The 18,962-nt window shown below is 41.4% G+C and overlaps 2 protein-coding genes across 2 annotated transcripts in view; one reads left to right on the top strand and one right to left on the bottom strand.

The window, feature by feature from the left end:
* Window positions 1-999: 999 nt before the first annotated feature.
* On the bottom strand, window positions 1,000-9,159 carry VIM (vimentin). Its single transcript, XM_009559098.2, has 9 exons — window positions 8,536-9,159; window positions 8,366-8,426; window positions 4,331-4,426; window positions 4,025-4,186; window positions 3,412-3,537; window positions 2,492-2,712; window positions 2,352-2,395; window positions 1,900-1,985; window positions 1,000-1,366 (listed from the first exon to the last, which is right to left on the bottom strand). The coding sequence occupies exons 1-9, from the start codon at window positions 9,075-9,077 to the stop codon at window positions 1,325-1,327; spliced, it is 1,380 nt and encodes a 459-aa protein (XP_009557393.2). The 5' UTR covers window positions 9,078-9,159; the 3' UTR covers window positions 1,000-1,324.
* A 240-nt stretch (window positions 9,160-9,399) lies between these two features.
* Window positions 9,400-18,962, top strand: part of TRDMT1 (tRNA aspartic acid methyltransferase 1) — a 47,019-nt gene continuing 37,456 nt past the window's right edge. The window contains exons 1-2 of the mRNA XM_054059224.1: window positions 9,400-9,724; window positions 10,354-10,484. The gene's annotated coding sequence lies outside the window, so the exon portion shown is untranslated. The remainder of the gene's footprint in view (window positions 9,725-10,353; window positions 10,485-18,962) is intronic.

Genomic DNA, 18,962 nt, shown 5'->3' with positions numbered 1-18,962 from the left:
ACAAAGACTTATGAGTGCCTGTACAACATGAAACTACCACCATTACCTTGAACGGGCACTGAATGCAATTCATACCTAACTGAACAACTTGAGTTTCCCATTTGGTCATTCGACAAAAGTCATATCTAGGTGAAAGCTTACAGGGAGCAGGGTTTACAGAAAGAGTGATGCAAGACAGAGTAGCTACTTTCACGGGGCAGAAAGCCATGCTAGGGTTTTGACTGGGTTTTAATTTAAGAAGCATTTTACTTGCCAAAAGAAATTCTCTAGTGAGCAGTCACAGAGCACTTCAGCCTCTCACTTCTGCTTCCCAGTGACTATGGCATGTCCAATGGGAGTTCTCTCTTCATTTTGCTGCACTCAGCCCTTGTTCAGGAGACACTGAGCATAGTGCTTCCTCTCCTTTTCTAAATGGTTTTAAGTACTGGAATCAGGTCATCACTAGGGCAAGTTATTTTTCTTCCACTTTACCTCTAAATACCTTTCCTAACCACCACTCAGTCTGAAGCACTCATTTTACTTTCTGTATCAGAGACAAGCCTTTGGGAACTAGTCTTTCCTGGAAAATGAAGTCAATGCATCAAGTCAGCTGTTAACTTTGCAAAGCTGCTGTCTCAGATAAGAGTTTGTATGAACTATTTCACAGCTACTTAACTATTAGGTTTTACAGAGCTCAATTTTACACTATTGGGGGCATTCTTAGCTGCTGGTAACTAAACTAACTAGGATATGGAAGCAAGATTAATTTTTATTAGCTTGAAGTATCATTTTATTCAAGTGATAAGAAATACCATAATACATTATGCATCTGCCAGTTTAGTCCATTTTAGTTGGTTCCAAAACCTAAGCAGTAAATATGACAGTTTATCAAGTTATACTGAAAAAACAGCATTCCACACAACCAGTACTGGAGATTTCAACCATACAGTAATTCCAGCATTATATTGTTATGGCTTTCCAAAAAGTTATGAAGTTAACAAATTAGAACACATCAGGAGCCATTTTCCAAAGATTTATTGAAGCAGCGACAGGTTGCTCATACTGTGCTGGAAAAAGCAGTTTTATTGAATTCAGATACTTAAAAACAGTATTGCAGCACAAGATATTGCTATTTGTAAACTAGACTCCATTGTAAACTCTAATCCTTCAGGGAGAGTCAGTTTGCAAGATCTATGACCTATTTCCTAGCATAATAATCTTGCGCTCATGGAAAAACTGCAAGAAAGGCACTTGAAAGCTGTTTCTTCCTTTAAGACATGGACTTTTTAAATCTTGCTGGTAAGAATTTCTCCTGCATTAATAAGTATGCATCTTCACTTCAGCTTTACTCCAAGTCATCATGATGCTGGGAAGTTTCATTAATAACCTGTTGAAAAACAGACAGTTGCATTAAGTTTTAGTAGTAAGATTGTTGGTTTTTGAGAGTTAGGGTCGGAATATCCACAGAAACGTGAACAAATACGTATCAACTCTCACTTAGGAGTTCTATTTGGTAGAGTGCAGAAACCATTCAAGCTTTGTTAACTTAATCTGAACACAGTATGTCCCAAACAAGTATCTCTGTTTACCACCATATATTTTTCTCAGGTAAAAACAAAAAACAGAACACATGAGAAAAGACATGAGAAGTTTTTTGAGAACTTAACTCAGCTAAACTTAAATACTCACTAAACAGTAACTATCACCCACTTCAGGCTTTACTGTCAGATGACTTTTTTTATCATTTCCACAGAGGCCTCTTTGCTAAATCTGTATGTTCAGCCATGTAAGCGTGGACTGTCAGGTGCTGTTCTACTCAATCCTTACTACCATATACAGCCTGACCAGTAGACAAACTGAAGACTATTTTAAGTCTCTCTACAGACTGCAATAGAAATAAAAAACAAAGTTACCACCAACCTGTCCATCTCTAGTTTCGACAGTCTTAATTAGAAGTGTCCTCTTCGAGTGAGTGTCAACCATTGGCTGAGACTCAATGTTGGTTTCTGCAGAAGAAAGCATGTTATAACCAAGATGAAGTGCCTCCCCAAAGAAATGAGCTGTAACAAGACTTTGTCAGCTTTCAGAATCCCAGTTTAGTATATGAGGAAGTCTCCCGCTTTGAATGATTAGCTGATCTTCTCCATTTTCTCCTTATTCCCCTTAAAGAACCTTCAGCAGGCATCTAAACCACTCGCTCACTATGATCCTGTGCCCAGGAATAAAGTAGCTCCTCCCACGCAAAGCTAAGCAATTCTTATAGCCAAGAATTACAATCACACATGACTGGATTTATTCCAGTTCAAAATCTAGAACCAGCCAAGGACCCTTTGCTAGATGCCTACACTGAAGAAGTGACTGAAACTTCTTACCTCTCAGGTTCAAAGAAGCAAAGGTTGGAATAGGCATGTTAATCCTGAAGGGAAAAAAAAAAAGAAATGGATGAAGCCAGACATCGGTATAGATCATCTTCTAGCAACTACCACTTAGAAGAGTGGCACATGATATTTACCTGCTCTCTTCACCCTCCAGCAGTTTTCTGTAGGTAGCAATCTCAATATCAAGAGCCATCTTTACATTCAGCAGGTCCTGGTACTCACGAAGATGGCGAGCCATTTCTTCCTTCATGTTCTGAATCTCATCCTGCAGACGGCCAATAGTGTCTTGGTAGTTAGCAGCTTCAACAGCAAAATTCTCCTCCATTTCACGCATTTGGCGCTCCAGGGACTCATTCTGGAAAAGAATAACAAAGTCAAGCACTGCTGCAGTTCAGCCACTCTTCCTCACCCTCATGATCGTTAAAATTTTTTTTAAAGTGAAGTTACTTCAGCATCCTTTCTGAAAGTGCCCAGACATCCCAAATTTGTCACCTCTTCATTTTCTCCTTGCAAAGCCAAGGTGGGCTGCTCTGCTACTTGATCTGAAGTGTGCTACATTTCTTCTACCAGGTGGCAGAGCAATCCCTTACAGTAAATCAAACACATATAGTACAAGTCAGCATGCAGGCAGTCCTCAGTGAGGACATTTTCAGGTTTACTACATTAAATCCACCTCAAACCAGCCTTTAAGGCCGTCAGGTTCTAACAGCAGCAAGATTTGCACCTCCTTTCCACTGCTCTTGTAGATTTTTTTTATAGCTTCAGCTCTAACTGACAGACAAGCCATAAACACTTCCAGAAAGTGTTACATAAACAATGAATATCATAGCAAGGAAATGAATGCATTGTTTATACCTTAAGTATATCAATGTAACTAGTGCACTGTAGTGCAGGCAAATTAGGCCCATTGCATCCTTTTCAAAAACGTACTAATATGCTGCTGTCTTGCATGGAAGACCAGCTGCATTCACATCTGTATCAGCAATTAAACTGCAGTGCAATGCTTAAAGCTGCAAAGGAAATAATGTCCCAACAACTTCTGTCTTCTACTTACGCTTCCCTTAAGGGCATCAACTTCACAGGTGAGAGACTGAATCTGTCTGCGGTATTCATTAGCTTCTTGTTTGGCCTGGCGCAGGGCATCGTTGTTTCTATTAGCAGCTTCAGAGAGATCTGCAAACTATGGAAATGCACAGTTTGGTTAGTGTAACACTTCAAAAAGAATGGTACAATAGACATTTTGGACACAACATCTGAGGGCAACTGAAACAACTACAAGCCCCAACATCTGACACATTTAAATATAAGCATTACTCTTAAAATGCCGTTTTATTTCTAATTGTTAAATTGGAATTCATAGTTAAACCTTCATATTTGTTTCCCTATCCTGTAGGTTTCCCATCGTCTCATCATTTTTCAACCTATTCTTTCAGTCCTTTCTCCAGTATTTCATCCAACACCTGCTTACAGCTACACGCATAGGAAGACTCCAAGTATGAACGCATTACTTCGATGCTGTGCATACAGCACAAAGACTACAGGTCTTCTTCCTTGTGCTATGGGTTTGTTTGTGTCCAGTAGCAAGACAGGGAACACCAAGTGCTACTGCAAAGCTGTTATGTACAGTTAATTTGAGCGCCTGATGTATCTGAATAGATTTTACTTACTTTAGACTTGTACCACTCTTCAGCTTCCTGAAGATTCTTAGCAGCAACGCTTTCATACTGCTGGCGAACATCACGCAGGGCAGCAGTAAGATCAGGCTTAGAAACATCCATATCAATTTGGATGTGCTGTTCCTGGAGTTGGGCTTGCAGTTCTCTGATTTCCTTAGAGAAAAGCAGACACTTGATGTTATTACACAACAACATACAGGACACACACAGGTGGGGAGTCTGGACCAGAACCAATGAAGAGCTCACTTGCTCACTAGACTGTTAGCACCCAATCACAGACCTCATTATTTAGCTTACCTCATCATGAAGCTTCTTCAAGAAGACAATCTCCTCTTGCAGGGACTCAACTTTACGCTCGAGATCAAGACGTGCCAGAGAGGCATTGTCAACATCCTGACCAGAGAGAAGAATCATTAACAATCTTACAAAACTGATGTAAAGAAGTTATTCACAGCAAGTTCAGCAGCATACAAACTGACGCTACAACTAAGCTTCTTAGCAAGGCAACGTGAAATCAACACCTGAAAAACCTCTACCTTTTTGCCGCCTCCTACCCTAGCTTCAGAGGCCACTTTATGGCTCTTTATTGCGATTTTGGGAACAACATAGCATACGCAGATTACTTCATCTTTGCCAGCCTATTGCTGAGCGTGATCAAGAGCACACAGATCATGGTGGGTGTAAATCCTGCTTCAAGATGAAGCAGATACTTGGGTCACAAGTCAGCAATAAGCTCTTTTAGCTTGACTACTGAAAAAAGAGTTAGCTTTGCAATCTGCAGATTTCCTTTTTTTTTTCCCCAGTGGGGCTTAGAAATGCCCCATATGTCTATAGACCTCCCAGTGGGATCCATTTCATTTTTATTTCTTATGGACTCCTTGATCAACCACAGAGCCCTCTGGATCCACAGATCACAACACACTTGTAAAGCTAGTGAGGTATATATAAGAACTACAAGCATTTACTTCTCCAAATGGTTCAACAGATATCCTTTGCAAAAATGAAGTATAAAGGCAAATTGAGTTAGTCATCATTGCCTACACCCCCACATCAGCTGGCAAAGACTCTACCTTTTGCTGGACAGAGATAGTCTTAATCAACAGCAAAAATTCATTTAAGGCATAACAGAAGATATGCCATGAATGTTTCATGGAAGCAGCTTGAATGAGTTCAAAAACATGACTTAAGACTACGCATTGACTGGTAACTTCTTACATTTCAAATGCACAAAACAATTCATTTGTGAAGGGAATGATTGTTCCTTTCATACTGGTTTCATACACAGCTGCCTGCTTACATTCATATGGTATTAACATATCGGGTTTTCACAGATTACTCTAAAGCTATTTTGGATTGTCCAAAGCATAAGCATTCCTAATTAGCAGTTCTGACTATTATGGCACCTTTGAAATAAGAAGCATTTTCTTTAGATGCCTAGAAAGCCATTCCTTGGATCGCATCTACTCTGGAGTAAGGTTCTTGCTCCAGAAGAATTCTGGTTTGTTTTATCCAGCAGGACACCATGTTGATGTGTTATTCCATAACTTCCCTATCAATTCCAGTTTTACATCCAAGCATTTCACATATTCTGTTCTCAAATCAGAGAATGAATTCTTTAATTCATTTGTTCTCCTCCCCAAAAACCTGAAGATCACTTTGGAAGGAAATTACATGGCTATGACCCAACATGTTTATGCAATTAGGCAGACATCCAAAGGGTTTCCAGCGGGTTTTACAGAAATCTGCATCCTGAAGGCCACTATTTTTTTGCAAGACAACTGAACAGCTACAGGATTTCTAGGAGTTTATAACTAATTGAAATCTTAGAATATATGGTATTTTACAATTGTTACCATTAAGTTAGGTAGTAAAGAATCAGTATTTTCCTAGATGTATGGAGAATCACATAAATAAGCTACTTGTAGCCCGAGCAAACAGGGCATAAGGCATACACACATGCCATTGGACTATGCATTGATTTTATCCTAGATTCTTTAATACCCTCTAGTTTGCAGGGTTGAGCACTGGGTTGAGCATCCATGTTTACTTCAGACAAACCTCATGTTAGGCAGGAGCAGATCTGTTAGTCTTGTCATAGGTTCACCATCTATTCCTTGCTGCCAGAGTAGCTGGCAAAGCTGCAGCTAACAACTTTCTCACTAATTGTGATGCTTTTTTTGTCCCAAAGGGAAGAACTCTGAGAACCTTTATGTTTATTTTATATAGTATACTCCTCAGCAGGAGTATTCATTCATGTATTCATTCAGGAGAAGAATTAAATTAACCTTCAGCACATATGAGTTGATGTTTAATTTCAAATATTTGCTCACTTTCTTTCAAAATACTGAAGTATACAACTGCTTCATCAATTAAAAAGTAAATTTGATGCTACATCAGGACAGTAAAGTGTCTGCTGAAGTATTCTGAATCCATGCATACAAATTTCCAGTGCAAGAACGCAGTGGTTTAATAAAAAGCTATACATTTTTTGCAGTGGAAAGCACAACAGGATGTTTCAACTTCAGTGTCCTATGAATTTAATTTCTCTTGCAGGAGAAAAATACTTATTCTGAAAGAGATTTAGTTTTCAAAATCTGCATGTTAAACCTGTCCTTTCATGGTAAGAAAAAATTAGATATTGCTGTTGCTCAAATAAAACAAAGTAGCACACAACAGTTATGTCATGAGTGGATTTAGTGTGTTTCCACATTGATTTGCAATTCTTAGGCATAAGCTACACCTGAAGAGGTTAAATGGATCCAATTCTGACTGTATTGCACACGCACATCTGCTAAAGGCTGAGCTCCTGAATGACCCCTTTCCACAGTGCAGGGAAGAGTTGGATAATGAGTGCAGAATATGCACAAAGACGAGTTAACTTAGAAGCCTAGAGCATTCACAAAGTTTAATTGGCTTGAAATAGAGGTAGACACGCCCTGAAGTGCACCAATTAACTACAAAAGATCATTTAAGCCAGCCTTCAGTCAAAGGATCCTTCAACTGAATTCAGCAATGGATTTGAATAGACTAGGTTCTCTAAAACTCCAGTTAAATGCTTCTGCACACAACTTTACACTACCTTAGCTTAGCGCTCAAGAAAAAAACAGAAGCTGAGGTTAAGACAGGATCTCAAACTGTTCTGTTTCAAACTTCTGTCTCCAGAACACCAACGGAGACTCAATTTCCAGATTCCAAATTAGAGTTCCCACATGATCTATCTCATTAAGAAACCTGCTCTTCTTTGGAGATTACAAATACACTGTTGTCTAAAACCTGGCCTAGAAATGCTGACAATCAAGTGATGACTTCCTGAATGGTTACATCTACTAATGTCTATGAAGAGTTTCAGGATGAAGCTAGCCTGCGCCCAGCTGTCTGGAGCTAAGGACAGTCACTTCCAGCTGGGAGGAATGCTAACAATGCCCGTTTCTCACCAGCAGTTTTAGGGAAGAGACCTTGTTTTGCCAAGACACATTCCAAAATAATCTCCCAGTCCAAACACGGCTTAATCCAAGTTGAAAGCTGGTTTTACACAATGAAAACCTGAGCTTAACGCTTTTTGAACACTGTTTACACAGTCGGTTCTGGCTGTCATGTGGGTTTTAGTTTATATGTGTAACTTTGTAGCTTCCTACAGAGACTAAACACTAACACGGGTTGTTTCCTATGGTAATATCTTCCTTTACAGTGGATATAAGTCTATATTATTAAGACATCCAGAAGAGACAGACTCCACTGCTGAGACCCTTGCCCCAAGGAACAAATTGTCTACTTGTCAGCAGGCAACACCCTTACAAAAAACTTTACATCGGAAACTGTTATGGAGTAAGGCATTGATCAAAGTGATTCACTAAAAAGGAGCTGTTCTGTATAAAATCCGGACCATATACACGATAGACACTTTTCGCTAGAAATATGGCCACACCATTACACATTTACTAAGAATGCAGCCCACTGCACCCTCCCCTCGGACACAAAGGGATCTATTATTTCAATCTGCTGCCACCACACTTGCCTTAATGCCTGTATCTGCATTCCATGGTGAATCCCATAGAAACCATTAATACCCGTCAGCCAAGCGAGCAGATGGCCCCTTTTCACTTTTACTGGATCGGAAAGCGATTCCACATCGGAGCGCTTTTTTGTAAACCAGACTAGACTCGGATAAGGCAAGACAATAGTTCCCCCCCTCCCCTCGGTCTGCAGCCTCCTCCTAAAGAAAACACGGAAGGTTGGCGTGAGAACCGAGGGAATTCCTTTGTGCTGCGAGCAGCCTCCCGCAGTCCCTCCCTCCGTCCCAGGCACCAACCACCTCCCGCAGCCCCCGCCAACCTGTCTGAAGGACTGCAGGGTGTTCTCAGCCTCCTCCCGCTGCAGCATCTCCTCTTGCAGCCTAGAGGGGGAGACACGGCGTTGAGGAGGGCGCGGGGGTCCCTCCCCGCACCCCCAGCCCACCGGGGATGCTCGGCAGCCCGGAGCCGCCCTTCCCCTCGCACACTCACTTCTCCCGCAGCCGCATGATGTCGTCGGCGAGGTTGTCCCGCTCCACTTCCACGCGTGCCTTATCGTTGGTGAGCTGGTCCACCTGCCGGCGCAGCTCCCGCATCTCCTCCTCGTAGAGGTCGCCCAGGCGGGACGTGCCCTTGCCCTTGAGCTGCTCCAGCTCGGCCAGCAGGATCTTGTTCTGCTGCTCCAGGAAACGCACCTTGTCGATGTAGTTGGCGAAGCGATCGTTGAGCTCCTGCAGCTCCACCTTCTCGTTGGTGCGGTTCGCCTTGAACTCCGTGTTGATGGCATCGGCCAGGGAGAAGTCCACGGAGTCGTGGAGCCGCATGGGCGGCATGCTGCTCCGCAGCCGCACCGAGGTCGCCTTGGTGGCATAGATGCCGCCGGGCGAGGCGGACACGTACCGCGCCGAGGTGGGGCGCAGCGCGCTGCCCAGCGAGTACCGGGTGCTCGACGTGATGTACCGGGTGCCGGCGCTGGGGCGGCTGCCCCCGCCGAACATGCGGCGGTACGACGAATTCTTGCTGCTGATGCTCATAGCGGCGGCGAAGCGGGCTTTGTAATCCGGGAGCTGAGCGGCTGGAGCGAGCGGCGAAGGGCGGCGGCCCCGCTCCGGGCCCCTTCTTATCGGCGCCGACGCCCCGAGCGCTCCGCCAATCGCCGCCCCGCCCGCCGCGCTCCGCCAATCGCCGCGCCCCGCCCGCCGCGCTCCGCCAATCGCCGCCCCGCCCGCCGCGCCTCGCCCCGCGGGGAGGGGGGCGCCGGCACAAAGGCAGGAGGGGCGCAGGGGGAGCCCCGGGCTGACAGCGGCGGCTGTGGGTTCCCTCGCCCCCCGTTATCCGCTGGCAGGTTTTGTTACGGGACGAGGAATAATATCCCGAAGCGTTGAAAACCCTCTATGAGTGCGATGTGCGTGCATACATGCATCTATATATCTTTTTAAGAACCCGTTTCCTTTCTTTCGGACAGAGAGGGCTATCAGAGAAGGGTGATACTGTTCACAAAGCGCTGCCAAACGTCAAAGAAACTGCAGGAAAATAATACATCTGTGTGTTGTTCAGCTGCCTCCCTTGACAGCTACTTCAGCTCCTGCTTCTGTGCAACGTTTCCCGGCCAAATGTAGCTGGGTGAGCGTTTACACGAGTGAGGCTTAATTCTGCCATTCGTGGAACAACGATCCCAGCGGTAACTACTTCTTTCATGCGGACACTAAATTATTGAAATAGCTGCAATCCTGGCTGCAATCCTTCCAATAAGCAGGACAGTGGCAGGCGTGATTTTAACAAAGGTTTGGTCCTGCACTGTTGTACCCGACAGACTTTTGCTATTCATTTCGGTAGGCAAACAATCAGAGTCTTAAGAAAGCATCTGGTAAAATGGTAATTATTTATTAGGCATGATTCACAAATATGTCTCCATATAGCTTCAAAGGCCAGACAAAAATGCCAGTGTTCCAAGAGCAATTTTACTGTCAAAATGGGGCTACTAGCGGTAGGGGTTAACGATGCAGGCAGGTAATGCAGGGCAATAGCAATTTAACAGAGGAAGAACTTTGAGTAGCAGCAGATTGTTTTAAGTATGAATGCAGAAATCGTTTCAGGTAGATAATGGAATCCCTGTCATTTAGATAATTTAAAACCTGAGTGGCCAAACCAGGAAGCATATTTTCTATGTGCCCTGACATATCAAGTAAGGAACATCTTTTTCGCTTTGCTAAGGGAAGTGATCGATACAATGTAGAGGTGTAATTTGTAACGTATTACTGCAGCACTTAAGGGATGCAACATTGATTTTTAATTCTTTTTAATTTGCAGTCCTGTAGAACAAATAACTTCATTGGAAGGGCTGGTATACCCGAATACAAACAGCAGACAGAGAGGAAAGAAATCTTCACGCACCAGTTCACAGTGAAGTCAGCTACTATGCTTCACCTACTGTACTTCAGGTATGGTATCTTACCAGGAAGAATCGGAGCCCATATAATTTACTAAGGATTTTTATTTATTTATTTTTATTTATTTATTTGGTGAAGAAAACTGTGCTTTTGTTTCATTCTGATGGCAACCAGAAGTGCAGGAATGCAGTTTGTATGTAAGCGTAGGTCCTTGAGGTTTTAATTTCCTTTATTCGCCAAAGCTTAGTCAAGCAAATGAAGCTGACAAGGTTGAGCTACTGAAGTGCTTGCAGCATAAGTCCTGGGATACAGCTCATTCCATTCACCCATTGAATAGAGACAGAGGTCACACAGCATTCCTGAGGCTAAGGGTACCCACAGTCCAGCCTGGACGCTGTTGTGCTGTCTGGCCCTCTGACAGCTCTTTATTTAAGCCATCAAGTTTGAGCTGTAAGCCTTTATGAGCCCTGGCACAAAACTACACACTTCTTCTATGAGAAGGCAAAAAAGTAAACCAGCACATAACCAACAGCCTCACAGATTACAGATGCTTTTTTTTTTCAGAAATACTGATAGTTTTAGCAGACTGCTGGTTTGTTGTTTGTTGTTTCTTTTTTAAGGTGCACTGTGCCTAGTCTGTTTTTCCTAACAGAGCACAGCTTATTTATACTCCAACAAGACCTCTAGAGGCACGCACAGGCAACAGTCATCCTTCATTCAGAAAATACTTTGCCCCTAAAATACGGGGAGATGTTTGTTTCAGTAAATAAATACGACCCACTCCCGATGTTTCAAGTGTAATTTCCATGTGTTTATGTTGCTGCTGCCATATGTATTCTTGGCCACCTGCCTCATTGCTGTTTCTCACTGTGAAATTTTCCTAGAAATGTTCAGATATTGTCAGTTGTAAGGACTACAATGGACCTTTAAGTGCCTTTTGTTGTTTGTCACTTACACAGATGTGGAGATGGAGGAAGCTCTTAAGTTTCTTGTAAGGCTGTAATAAATTTAATGCACATTTGCATCCCAAACCCCAAAGGGGAACAAGAACTCGTCTCTTGAAAGTGAAAAGATCTCCACAGTACTTGTCAGGAAAGACTTTGTCTCAGTGTAGCTCTAAAAATCACGGAGAGTGTACTACTATGAACTGAAATGAAACCACAGTAATTAGCCTAATTTTAAGGAAAGTGCTATAGGACTCCCAGAGACCATGGCTGGTCAGGATCTGGCGAATTCTTACATGAAGAACAGACAGCTAATAGCATCACTAAGCACCACGTTGGGGATTATTCATAACCTATTAGTTGTCATCTGTGTTGTTTATTGTGATGCCTTCTTTAGCAATTCCAGGATGCAGTCAGGCAGCTGTACTTACGTCTACAGCAGTAGATCAGAAGGTAAGCCTGTGGCACTCTTAAAAATAGAAATAGGTTTTTTGTTTTGTTTTTTTTTTTTGGTTTTTTTTTGTTAGCCTTTCAGTTCACACTGCAAACTTTATTTTGGGAATTTTTCTCTTTCTACCAGAGAACGGGTGTATTGGTTCAATATCAAGAATAAAATACAAAATCAAGACTTTGAAGTGTAGCAAAAAAATTGGATGGTCCCATTAACAGGGATGGTCCCATTAACAGGGGCCATGGGTGTGCATACGGAGAGGGTACAGATGCCTGAATGGCTTTATATTGAAAATCTGTTTTACACTAAAGATAAAAAGTGCTCATAACTGGCAGAATTTCTCTGGTTTTCTTGCACAAATATCTGTTGGTCTGAAAAGAACAGCATTCAAATTTCTTGATTTGCCATTTAATTTAGACAGTAAGAAACTAGAGAAATTTAGTCCAAATATTGAATGCGCTTTCTGATTATAGACCTTGACTAAATAGATATGAATGCTTTCATTACTCAGATCTATGCCCTTCTAGTAAAGTTACTGCTTTCAGGAGGCATAAAATGATCCATAAATACCCAGGAAAAACATCCTGCTATACAAATGGGATCTCTTCTGTTGTCAGTACCATACAGCAGCCTTACACCCTGGCATGCATGGGGCTTTAGAGGCTTTCCTTCACACTTCCCCTGCTCCATGAATATTGAACAAACTCCAGGCAAAAGGGATCTGCTTTAACATGAGGATATGAAAGGCTTTTAACGTCCTACAGCAGACTGAATAGGGACTCTCCGTAACACTCAGCCACAGCAAGTGCTCTGGCCTGTTGCTTGAGTGTGTGCTGTAACTTTTAGTCCGAAAGACCACTTCCCCCTTCAGCCATGATCTGAAACGATGAAGATTGCTATGATTTTGAAAACAGAAAGGTTCCCCAGATTCTGGTTCTAAATATTTAGCTGGGGTGGGTTCCACCCTTTAGCTGGGAGCTAAGTATAGTGAGGAGTTCCCAGAAAAGGCCAGTACATCCCAAGAAAAGCTGATTTTTTTCTGAACCCAGAGAATACGTCTCCTTGCACATTGCCTGGAAAAAGTTGATTTGGGTTTTTGAACATCACTCGGCTGCAGAACACCTAAATGTTTGTGTGGGCATTGAAGTCTCCCATTGTGAGTAACTCCGTTGACCAATTATGGTCTTAAGAAAGGACTTGACAAATCCTTTTATGAAATTCATTTTTAAAATTATGTTACCTATAGTTGTTGCCAGTGTTTTAAAGCATATCAAACTGGTGTGACTAGCTGCTGAGTTTTTTAAGTAAATGATTAGTTCTTTTCTCCAAACTAACCAAGTCTCTCTGCAACATTATATTTTGATATAAAATGGACTATATGAAACTGGCAGGGGTTTCAACACAGGGGAAGTGTTTTGAACATGACTCATGCCACCCACTAGCATTACTTACATTTCCAAAAATTGTTATTGTCGTGCATAAAGTTCCCCTCTGCTATGGTTTCTAGTTGCCAGATCAGGACATTTTCTGTATCAAAGTAGGACATTTCTGAACCAAATCAGGTATTCATTTTCAAAGCTGGTACAAACTTCTACCCTGAGCCCCATGGTTGTCTCAAACATCATACATAGTTCTAGCAATGCAGAGAGGAGAAAGAGGGTTTCAGCCCTGTCATAGCTATAGTAATTTATTTAATCCACCCCTTAAACATCAAGAAAGGATGATGCCCTGGATGCTCCATCTGCCTCTCTTAATAGCACTGACTGCTGAGCATCAGCAATATGTTTAGCAATGACTGGGACATAAAGGGCAAGGTTTTCCAGAGAGACAAGAGGTTTGGCATGCCTTGAGGTTCAATGCTCTCTCTGAAACATTTTAAGCAGAAGTAACTTCCAGAATATGCCAAGTACCTCCATCTTTATTTGGATGCCCCAAAATGGATAATTTGTAATTTAAGCTATCTGCTGTCTTTGTTTTGTGAAGTCTGTTTTTTTTTGCCAAAGACAAATCAGGCAAAACTTTGTCTCGGAGGTCAAAATAACAGGAGAGATACATGAGGATTTTAAATGTGACAATGTTAATTTGGCCAATTAATCTTTTTTATGCTTAAAAAATAATTTTTACTTAGAGAAACTATTTTTTTAGAAGAGCTTTATTGAGATAGGAATAAGAAGATGAGTATTCGGGTGGCTATGTCGGTGTATGTTCAGAAGGAAACTGCACATTGGAGAAATAATGGCAATGAAAAGGGTGACAGAAGTGCTGGACCAAGGAAGACATCGGACTAAACGAACATTGTATCATCAGGGGCCATGTGTTCAGATTTTTGAGTGGGAAGAATAGGTACCAAATTCAGCAGCAGAAAAAAAGTAAATACTGGAATTGTATGGACTGAGTGGAAATATAAAGAATCTGATAATGAATGCTGCAGTCTGGTTAAGCTGTAGGTTAGTGAGATGGGGAAACTGAAGCCAGGCAAGATGTAGGACATAAAGTGTTTTTTAGCTGAAAAGGTTTATCCCTAAATCCTAAAGTGGGGGAAATCCCCTCACCCCCAGGATTGAATAAATACTTGGACATGTGTTGAATACTTAAAAAGGTGATGTACAGGAATATAGAAGATAAAAGCTTGAGGAGAAAAAAATGAATTTCACTTCATGTGACCAGAGCTTGAAGAAAATTAAGACATCCAGGAGAAAATACCGGAAAGATTGAGATTATTGTTATTCTTATTTCACAGTTCATTCCTGAGAACTGATGTAAAACTAGAGGAGCTACAGATTACTCACAAGAAAAGCAATGTTTTGCTGGCGGTCCACTCTGTCAGCCCGACTCTGCACTTACTGCCTTTTAGTCTCAGATTCTTTGATTTGGTGGTACTAACATCTACTATTTTCCTAAGGTGCAAACCTTGCCTAGCTCATTGCAAATTAACTGAAGAAGGAATGAAGAGAAAGGAATGAGGAGAAATTCTTTCAGCACTGCTGACATCTCACCCTGATAGTTAATGCCGGAACTTGTTCATGTAGACTTAATTTTACCTGTTGTGTTGAGTTGTCTTTGCCAATATTTGCATTAAGATGATTTTTCGAGAATACCTTATTTTCTTCAGTATTGATGCAAACAATTTTTAAGTGCATTCTGATGATGATATAGATATTCCTTTCCAAGGAACTATTCAAGGATCATGACAGATACTTTAGAAAGACCTTTTAACTTTAATGTCACATAAAGGATTTTAATTTATAATCCGTTTAAACTTTCAGTAGAATCTTTGTCCAATGTTGTGTAATGTGTGGGGCTTCTTTCTTTCCTTTGCCACATTGCTAACTTTGCCATATTGATCTTGCTATCAAGAACAATGCTCAGTTGCTATCCCTGCTGTAAGCTGTTGGCACAGGTAGAAGTCAAGAGCGTGGCTGAACATTCATTTGTCACATTACAATGGGAAGCCATAAATATTTATGTGGCAGGGATCACTGTTTTAAATGTTGAGATTTCAAACCTTTTCAAAGATGAGTCATCCATCCATCCTTTCTCTCTTTTGGAAAATGCTAAGTGAAGTGATTCTAGTATGCTATTAATGAATCCTGTCAGTTGTAGACATTTACTACTTCTTTTTGGCCAAGCTTTAAAGCAAACTGCTCAAAGAGCTCCTTTAGCCAAAAAACCAATTAAATCTGAGGAGTTATTTCATTCTTTTCTCTCCCCCAGTTCCACCACTTACACAAAGCATAAATAGCATAATGTTTTCTTGCCATGATATACCAGGAAATGATGATCTTTCTGCGGAAGAGGCAGGACACAGCAATGGAATTGTTATTTGCATGCATCAATTGTTCCATTCTTCCTTTGAGATGCCCAGGACAAGCAGAACAGCACTAGCTCCTCGAGGGCCAAGTTTTTAGTGGATTCCTCAGTCCAAGTTCTTGTGCCAAATCCTTGGTTCCAATGAAAGTCATAAACTGAGCGCACATTGTGTTAGCCATTCTGGGATTAGTTGGCTCCTTATGAAGGGAAGAGGCGGTGGTGCACACACCCCAAAGCGGAGTAGACAGAGTTTCTAAGAAGACGAGCTGTTTTTACATGCCAGCTCTATGCCTACTTTTCAAGCGTAAATATATTCTGTCCAGCTGGGATTGAAGAAGGAAGATGATCCAGATTTAAGCTGATAGTATGTGTTGAATATTATAGTATGCATAAAATATTCCCCATATTCCATACAGGGAATGGAGTGCAAAAATTATTACATGTGTGTAAAGCAGATGGTGCATATAGCTGGAGAAGGAAGAGAGCAAATATGTGGAAGAGTGGAGAGGCCCATATTTTTTCAGGTGGAAAGGCATTCTGCTTCCTACTAGAGACAAAATCACTATGTACCTGAAATTTTCCTTGAGAATTTTTTCTTGTGAAGAGTTGTTGGGTGGGAGGGAGCTTCTGTAGGATGACAGCAGGAAGGACCTAGCAACTATTTAGGAGCTTTGTAGATGGCTTAGTCTTATTAACTCTTAGACATTTGCCAGTGTTTGTGGCTGTTTATTTGACATGAATTGGGTACTTCTCATAAACTCCATGACACAGAAGTTACCAAGCCTACCATCTAAGTTGGAAGTACACCAGGATGAAAAAACATGCAGGGCAGATGTCAGGATCTTTCAAAAGAGAGAGGAATGGTTTACCCTCAATATGGTAATAATACCACTGCCCTGCAATGGTATTCCAAAACATAGTCAACTTCTATGGTATCAAGAGGAATCTTTAGATATAACCTGCAGATGAAGTACATAATACTATTGTACTACAAGGTACATGATGTCTGGACTGTTAATGACGGTGTGAATTATGCACAGTGTAAGTTAATTAATTACTTGAGTTTAATTCTGGGTTTTTTTTTGAACAACTATGTCCTATACAGTAGGAGATGAGTGTTACATCTGACTTGGCACTGTTATTGCAATGAAGCAATCCTCAGGGACTTCGTCTGACATACAGGGTTCCCAATAGACAAGTCTAACAATTTCCCATTGTATTTCTCTTACAAATCATGTGAAACATGTTTGCTGGAGTCTTAAATCAGCCCAACTCCCTACAGCTTAATATCAACACTGCCAGTCCATACTGGCATGTGTCTCGTGCAAGAAGCTTTCTCTTCTTCAGAAACAACTATTTTAGACTTTTTGACCCATTTAGGTTAGGCTTATTGGGTCTTCTCTCTCTAGACTGTCTCAGCAAAAATAACATTTAACATTCATAGCCCTTTTTTCTAGAAAAGATTTGTTTCAACTTTAGGAATGACCCAAAGCTTTTTGTTCTTAGGTGAGGCAAAATTATTGCCTCAATAAAGCACGAACCCCAAAACATTTAGCAGCCAAAATGACACTTTCGTATTTTAGCGGGGAAGTTTTGCAGAATAACTTTTCAGTTTAACCTTCACTTTGTTTTATTCTTATAAAATCTTATGACTTCAAACCTATGCTTTTCTGTAGACTATTTTCCAAGAGATTTTCTGGTAGAAAAGAGCTATGTTCCAGCTGCTAAGGTTTACTACATTGATATGCTTGACAGACATCAGTAGATAGATCCAAAGTGAGAAGGAGAATATTTACAGTGCAATCACTTCTGTACTTGTAGTTCATAAATGAGATCAAATTGCATTAAATTAGCCTTAAAGTAACTCGTTTGCAAAGTGCCAGAAATGTAGTCAGAGTAGAAGACACCTCTGTGCTGTCTAGGTACCAAGTGCTCAGCTTCTTGGGCAAATTTTACAGTACTTACTGTGTGCAGTTGTGGTTTATCTAATTTCAAGATAGCTCAGCAATTCCACAGTTATAGTTGTGCTGTGGCTGCATTAAAGATTTTCTGTCTGGAGGAAACACCCTACTACTGAAATCCTACCACAAGGGTGACCAGCACAAGATCTCATTTCCTGTGCTCACTGCAGCCTTAGTCAAAGATTAAACTCATCATATGGGACTGAATGAAAAAAACTGAAGTTTGGGCTGGAGCTGAACTCCTTAAAAGACACGTTTATAAAAGCTTTAGGTGATACTAGGTTGCTTTGTGAGCAAAAGGTGTGACCAATGCCAACATACCACTGCACCTCTTTCTCAGTGCAAGTCTCATGGGAATGCTGGAGATGAAAGTTCTGCCCTTAAGCAAAAAGGTAAAAAGAACAGCCAGACCCACCATCTGCACTCTTTCCTTCCTTTCCCTCATCCCCCCTCCTCCTGAGAAAGCAACAGGCACCATGTCGTTTCCTCCTGCTCCTACAAGCAAGCTGAGATCTCCCACATCATTACCTCATCCTGCAGAGCAGCTTGAACTCATCCCCCCTTTAACTCCACCTGGCTCTGTGCCTGCTGTCACCCGTTTCCTGTAACCCTTCAAGGGTCTGATTCAAAACACATTCACTGCAGCAGCAATCTTTTGGCTGACTGCAGTGGGCCTTACAGAGCAGAGAGTCTGCTTTGTTCAGTCCAGAGAAAGTTTTTGTGTTTTTTCTTGGGGGATGGGGAGGCACATATTTTGTTACTAGCTGGTTTTTATGCTTTATATTTTCAGTCAAGCACTGGAATGTGTAAGAACAAGAATGTCAATAACATTATGTAAACATATGCCTCTCATCCAGTCAGGATGACCACGGCAGGCCAAACATAACAAACAGACTGGATTTATTTAGATTTATATTTATTTAAACCAGAAAAGTAAAGATTTAATTAGAGAAGCAATGCCTTCTTATTCCTTATTTCCTACAGAGAGTATGCATAGCTTCAGGACCTGAAAATAAAATCCTGAAATGGAGACATTAATACATTTGAAAAGAGAAAGGTAAAAAATGTTTGTGTCTGATGATTCTTCCAAATAATAAGCTACATACATTTCCCCTGTATAGATTTCTTAGAAATCTGTCAGGAGAGGTTAACTAACCTGGTTTGATGTGGCTTTCATTTCTAGTCTTGCAGATGCCTGACATTATACATGAAAACCTTCGTTAACCGTACTGGCACAGCCCAGCAGGTTTCCCAGAAATGCCATGTCTCTGATAGAGAGTTACCTTTACTGAGCATCACTTCAGCAGAAACCAAGTATGATAAATTTCCTCCTGAAACATTACATCCAGTACAGATTGATTTT

The sequence above is a fragment of the Cuculus canorus genome, chromosome 2 (genome assembly GCF_017976375.1).
Source record: "Cuculus canorus isolate bCucCan1 chromosome 2, bCucCan1.pri, whole genome shotgun sequence".
NCBI classification, from domain to species: domain Eukaryota; kingdom Metazoa; phylum Chordata; class Aves; order Cuculiformes; family Cuculidae; genus Cuculus; species Cuculus canorus.
Note: the sequence above shows the minus strand (reverse complement) of the source record. Positions and strands in the feature narration are given on the sequence as shown.

Coding starts and splice junctions, on each gene's coding strand:
- VIM (XM_009559098.2), bottom strand. CDS start 9,077: ATGAGCATCAGCAGCAAGAATTCGTCGTACCGCCGCATGTTCGGCGGG. Junction 4,187..4,330: donor TGAAGAAGCTTCATGATGAG/GTAAGCTAAATA, acceptor CTTTTCTCTAAG/GAAATCAGAGAACTGCAAGC. Junction 2,396..2,491: donor CTGGAGGGTGAAGAGAGCAG/GTAAATATCATG, acceptor TTTTCCCTTCAG/GATTAACATGCCTATTCCAA.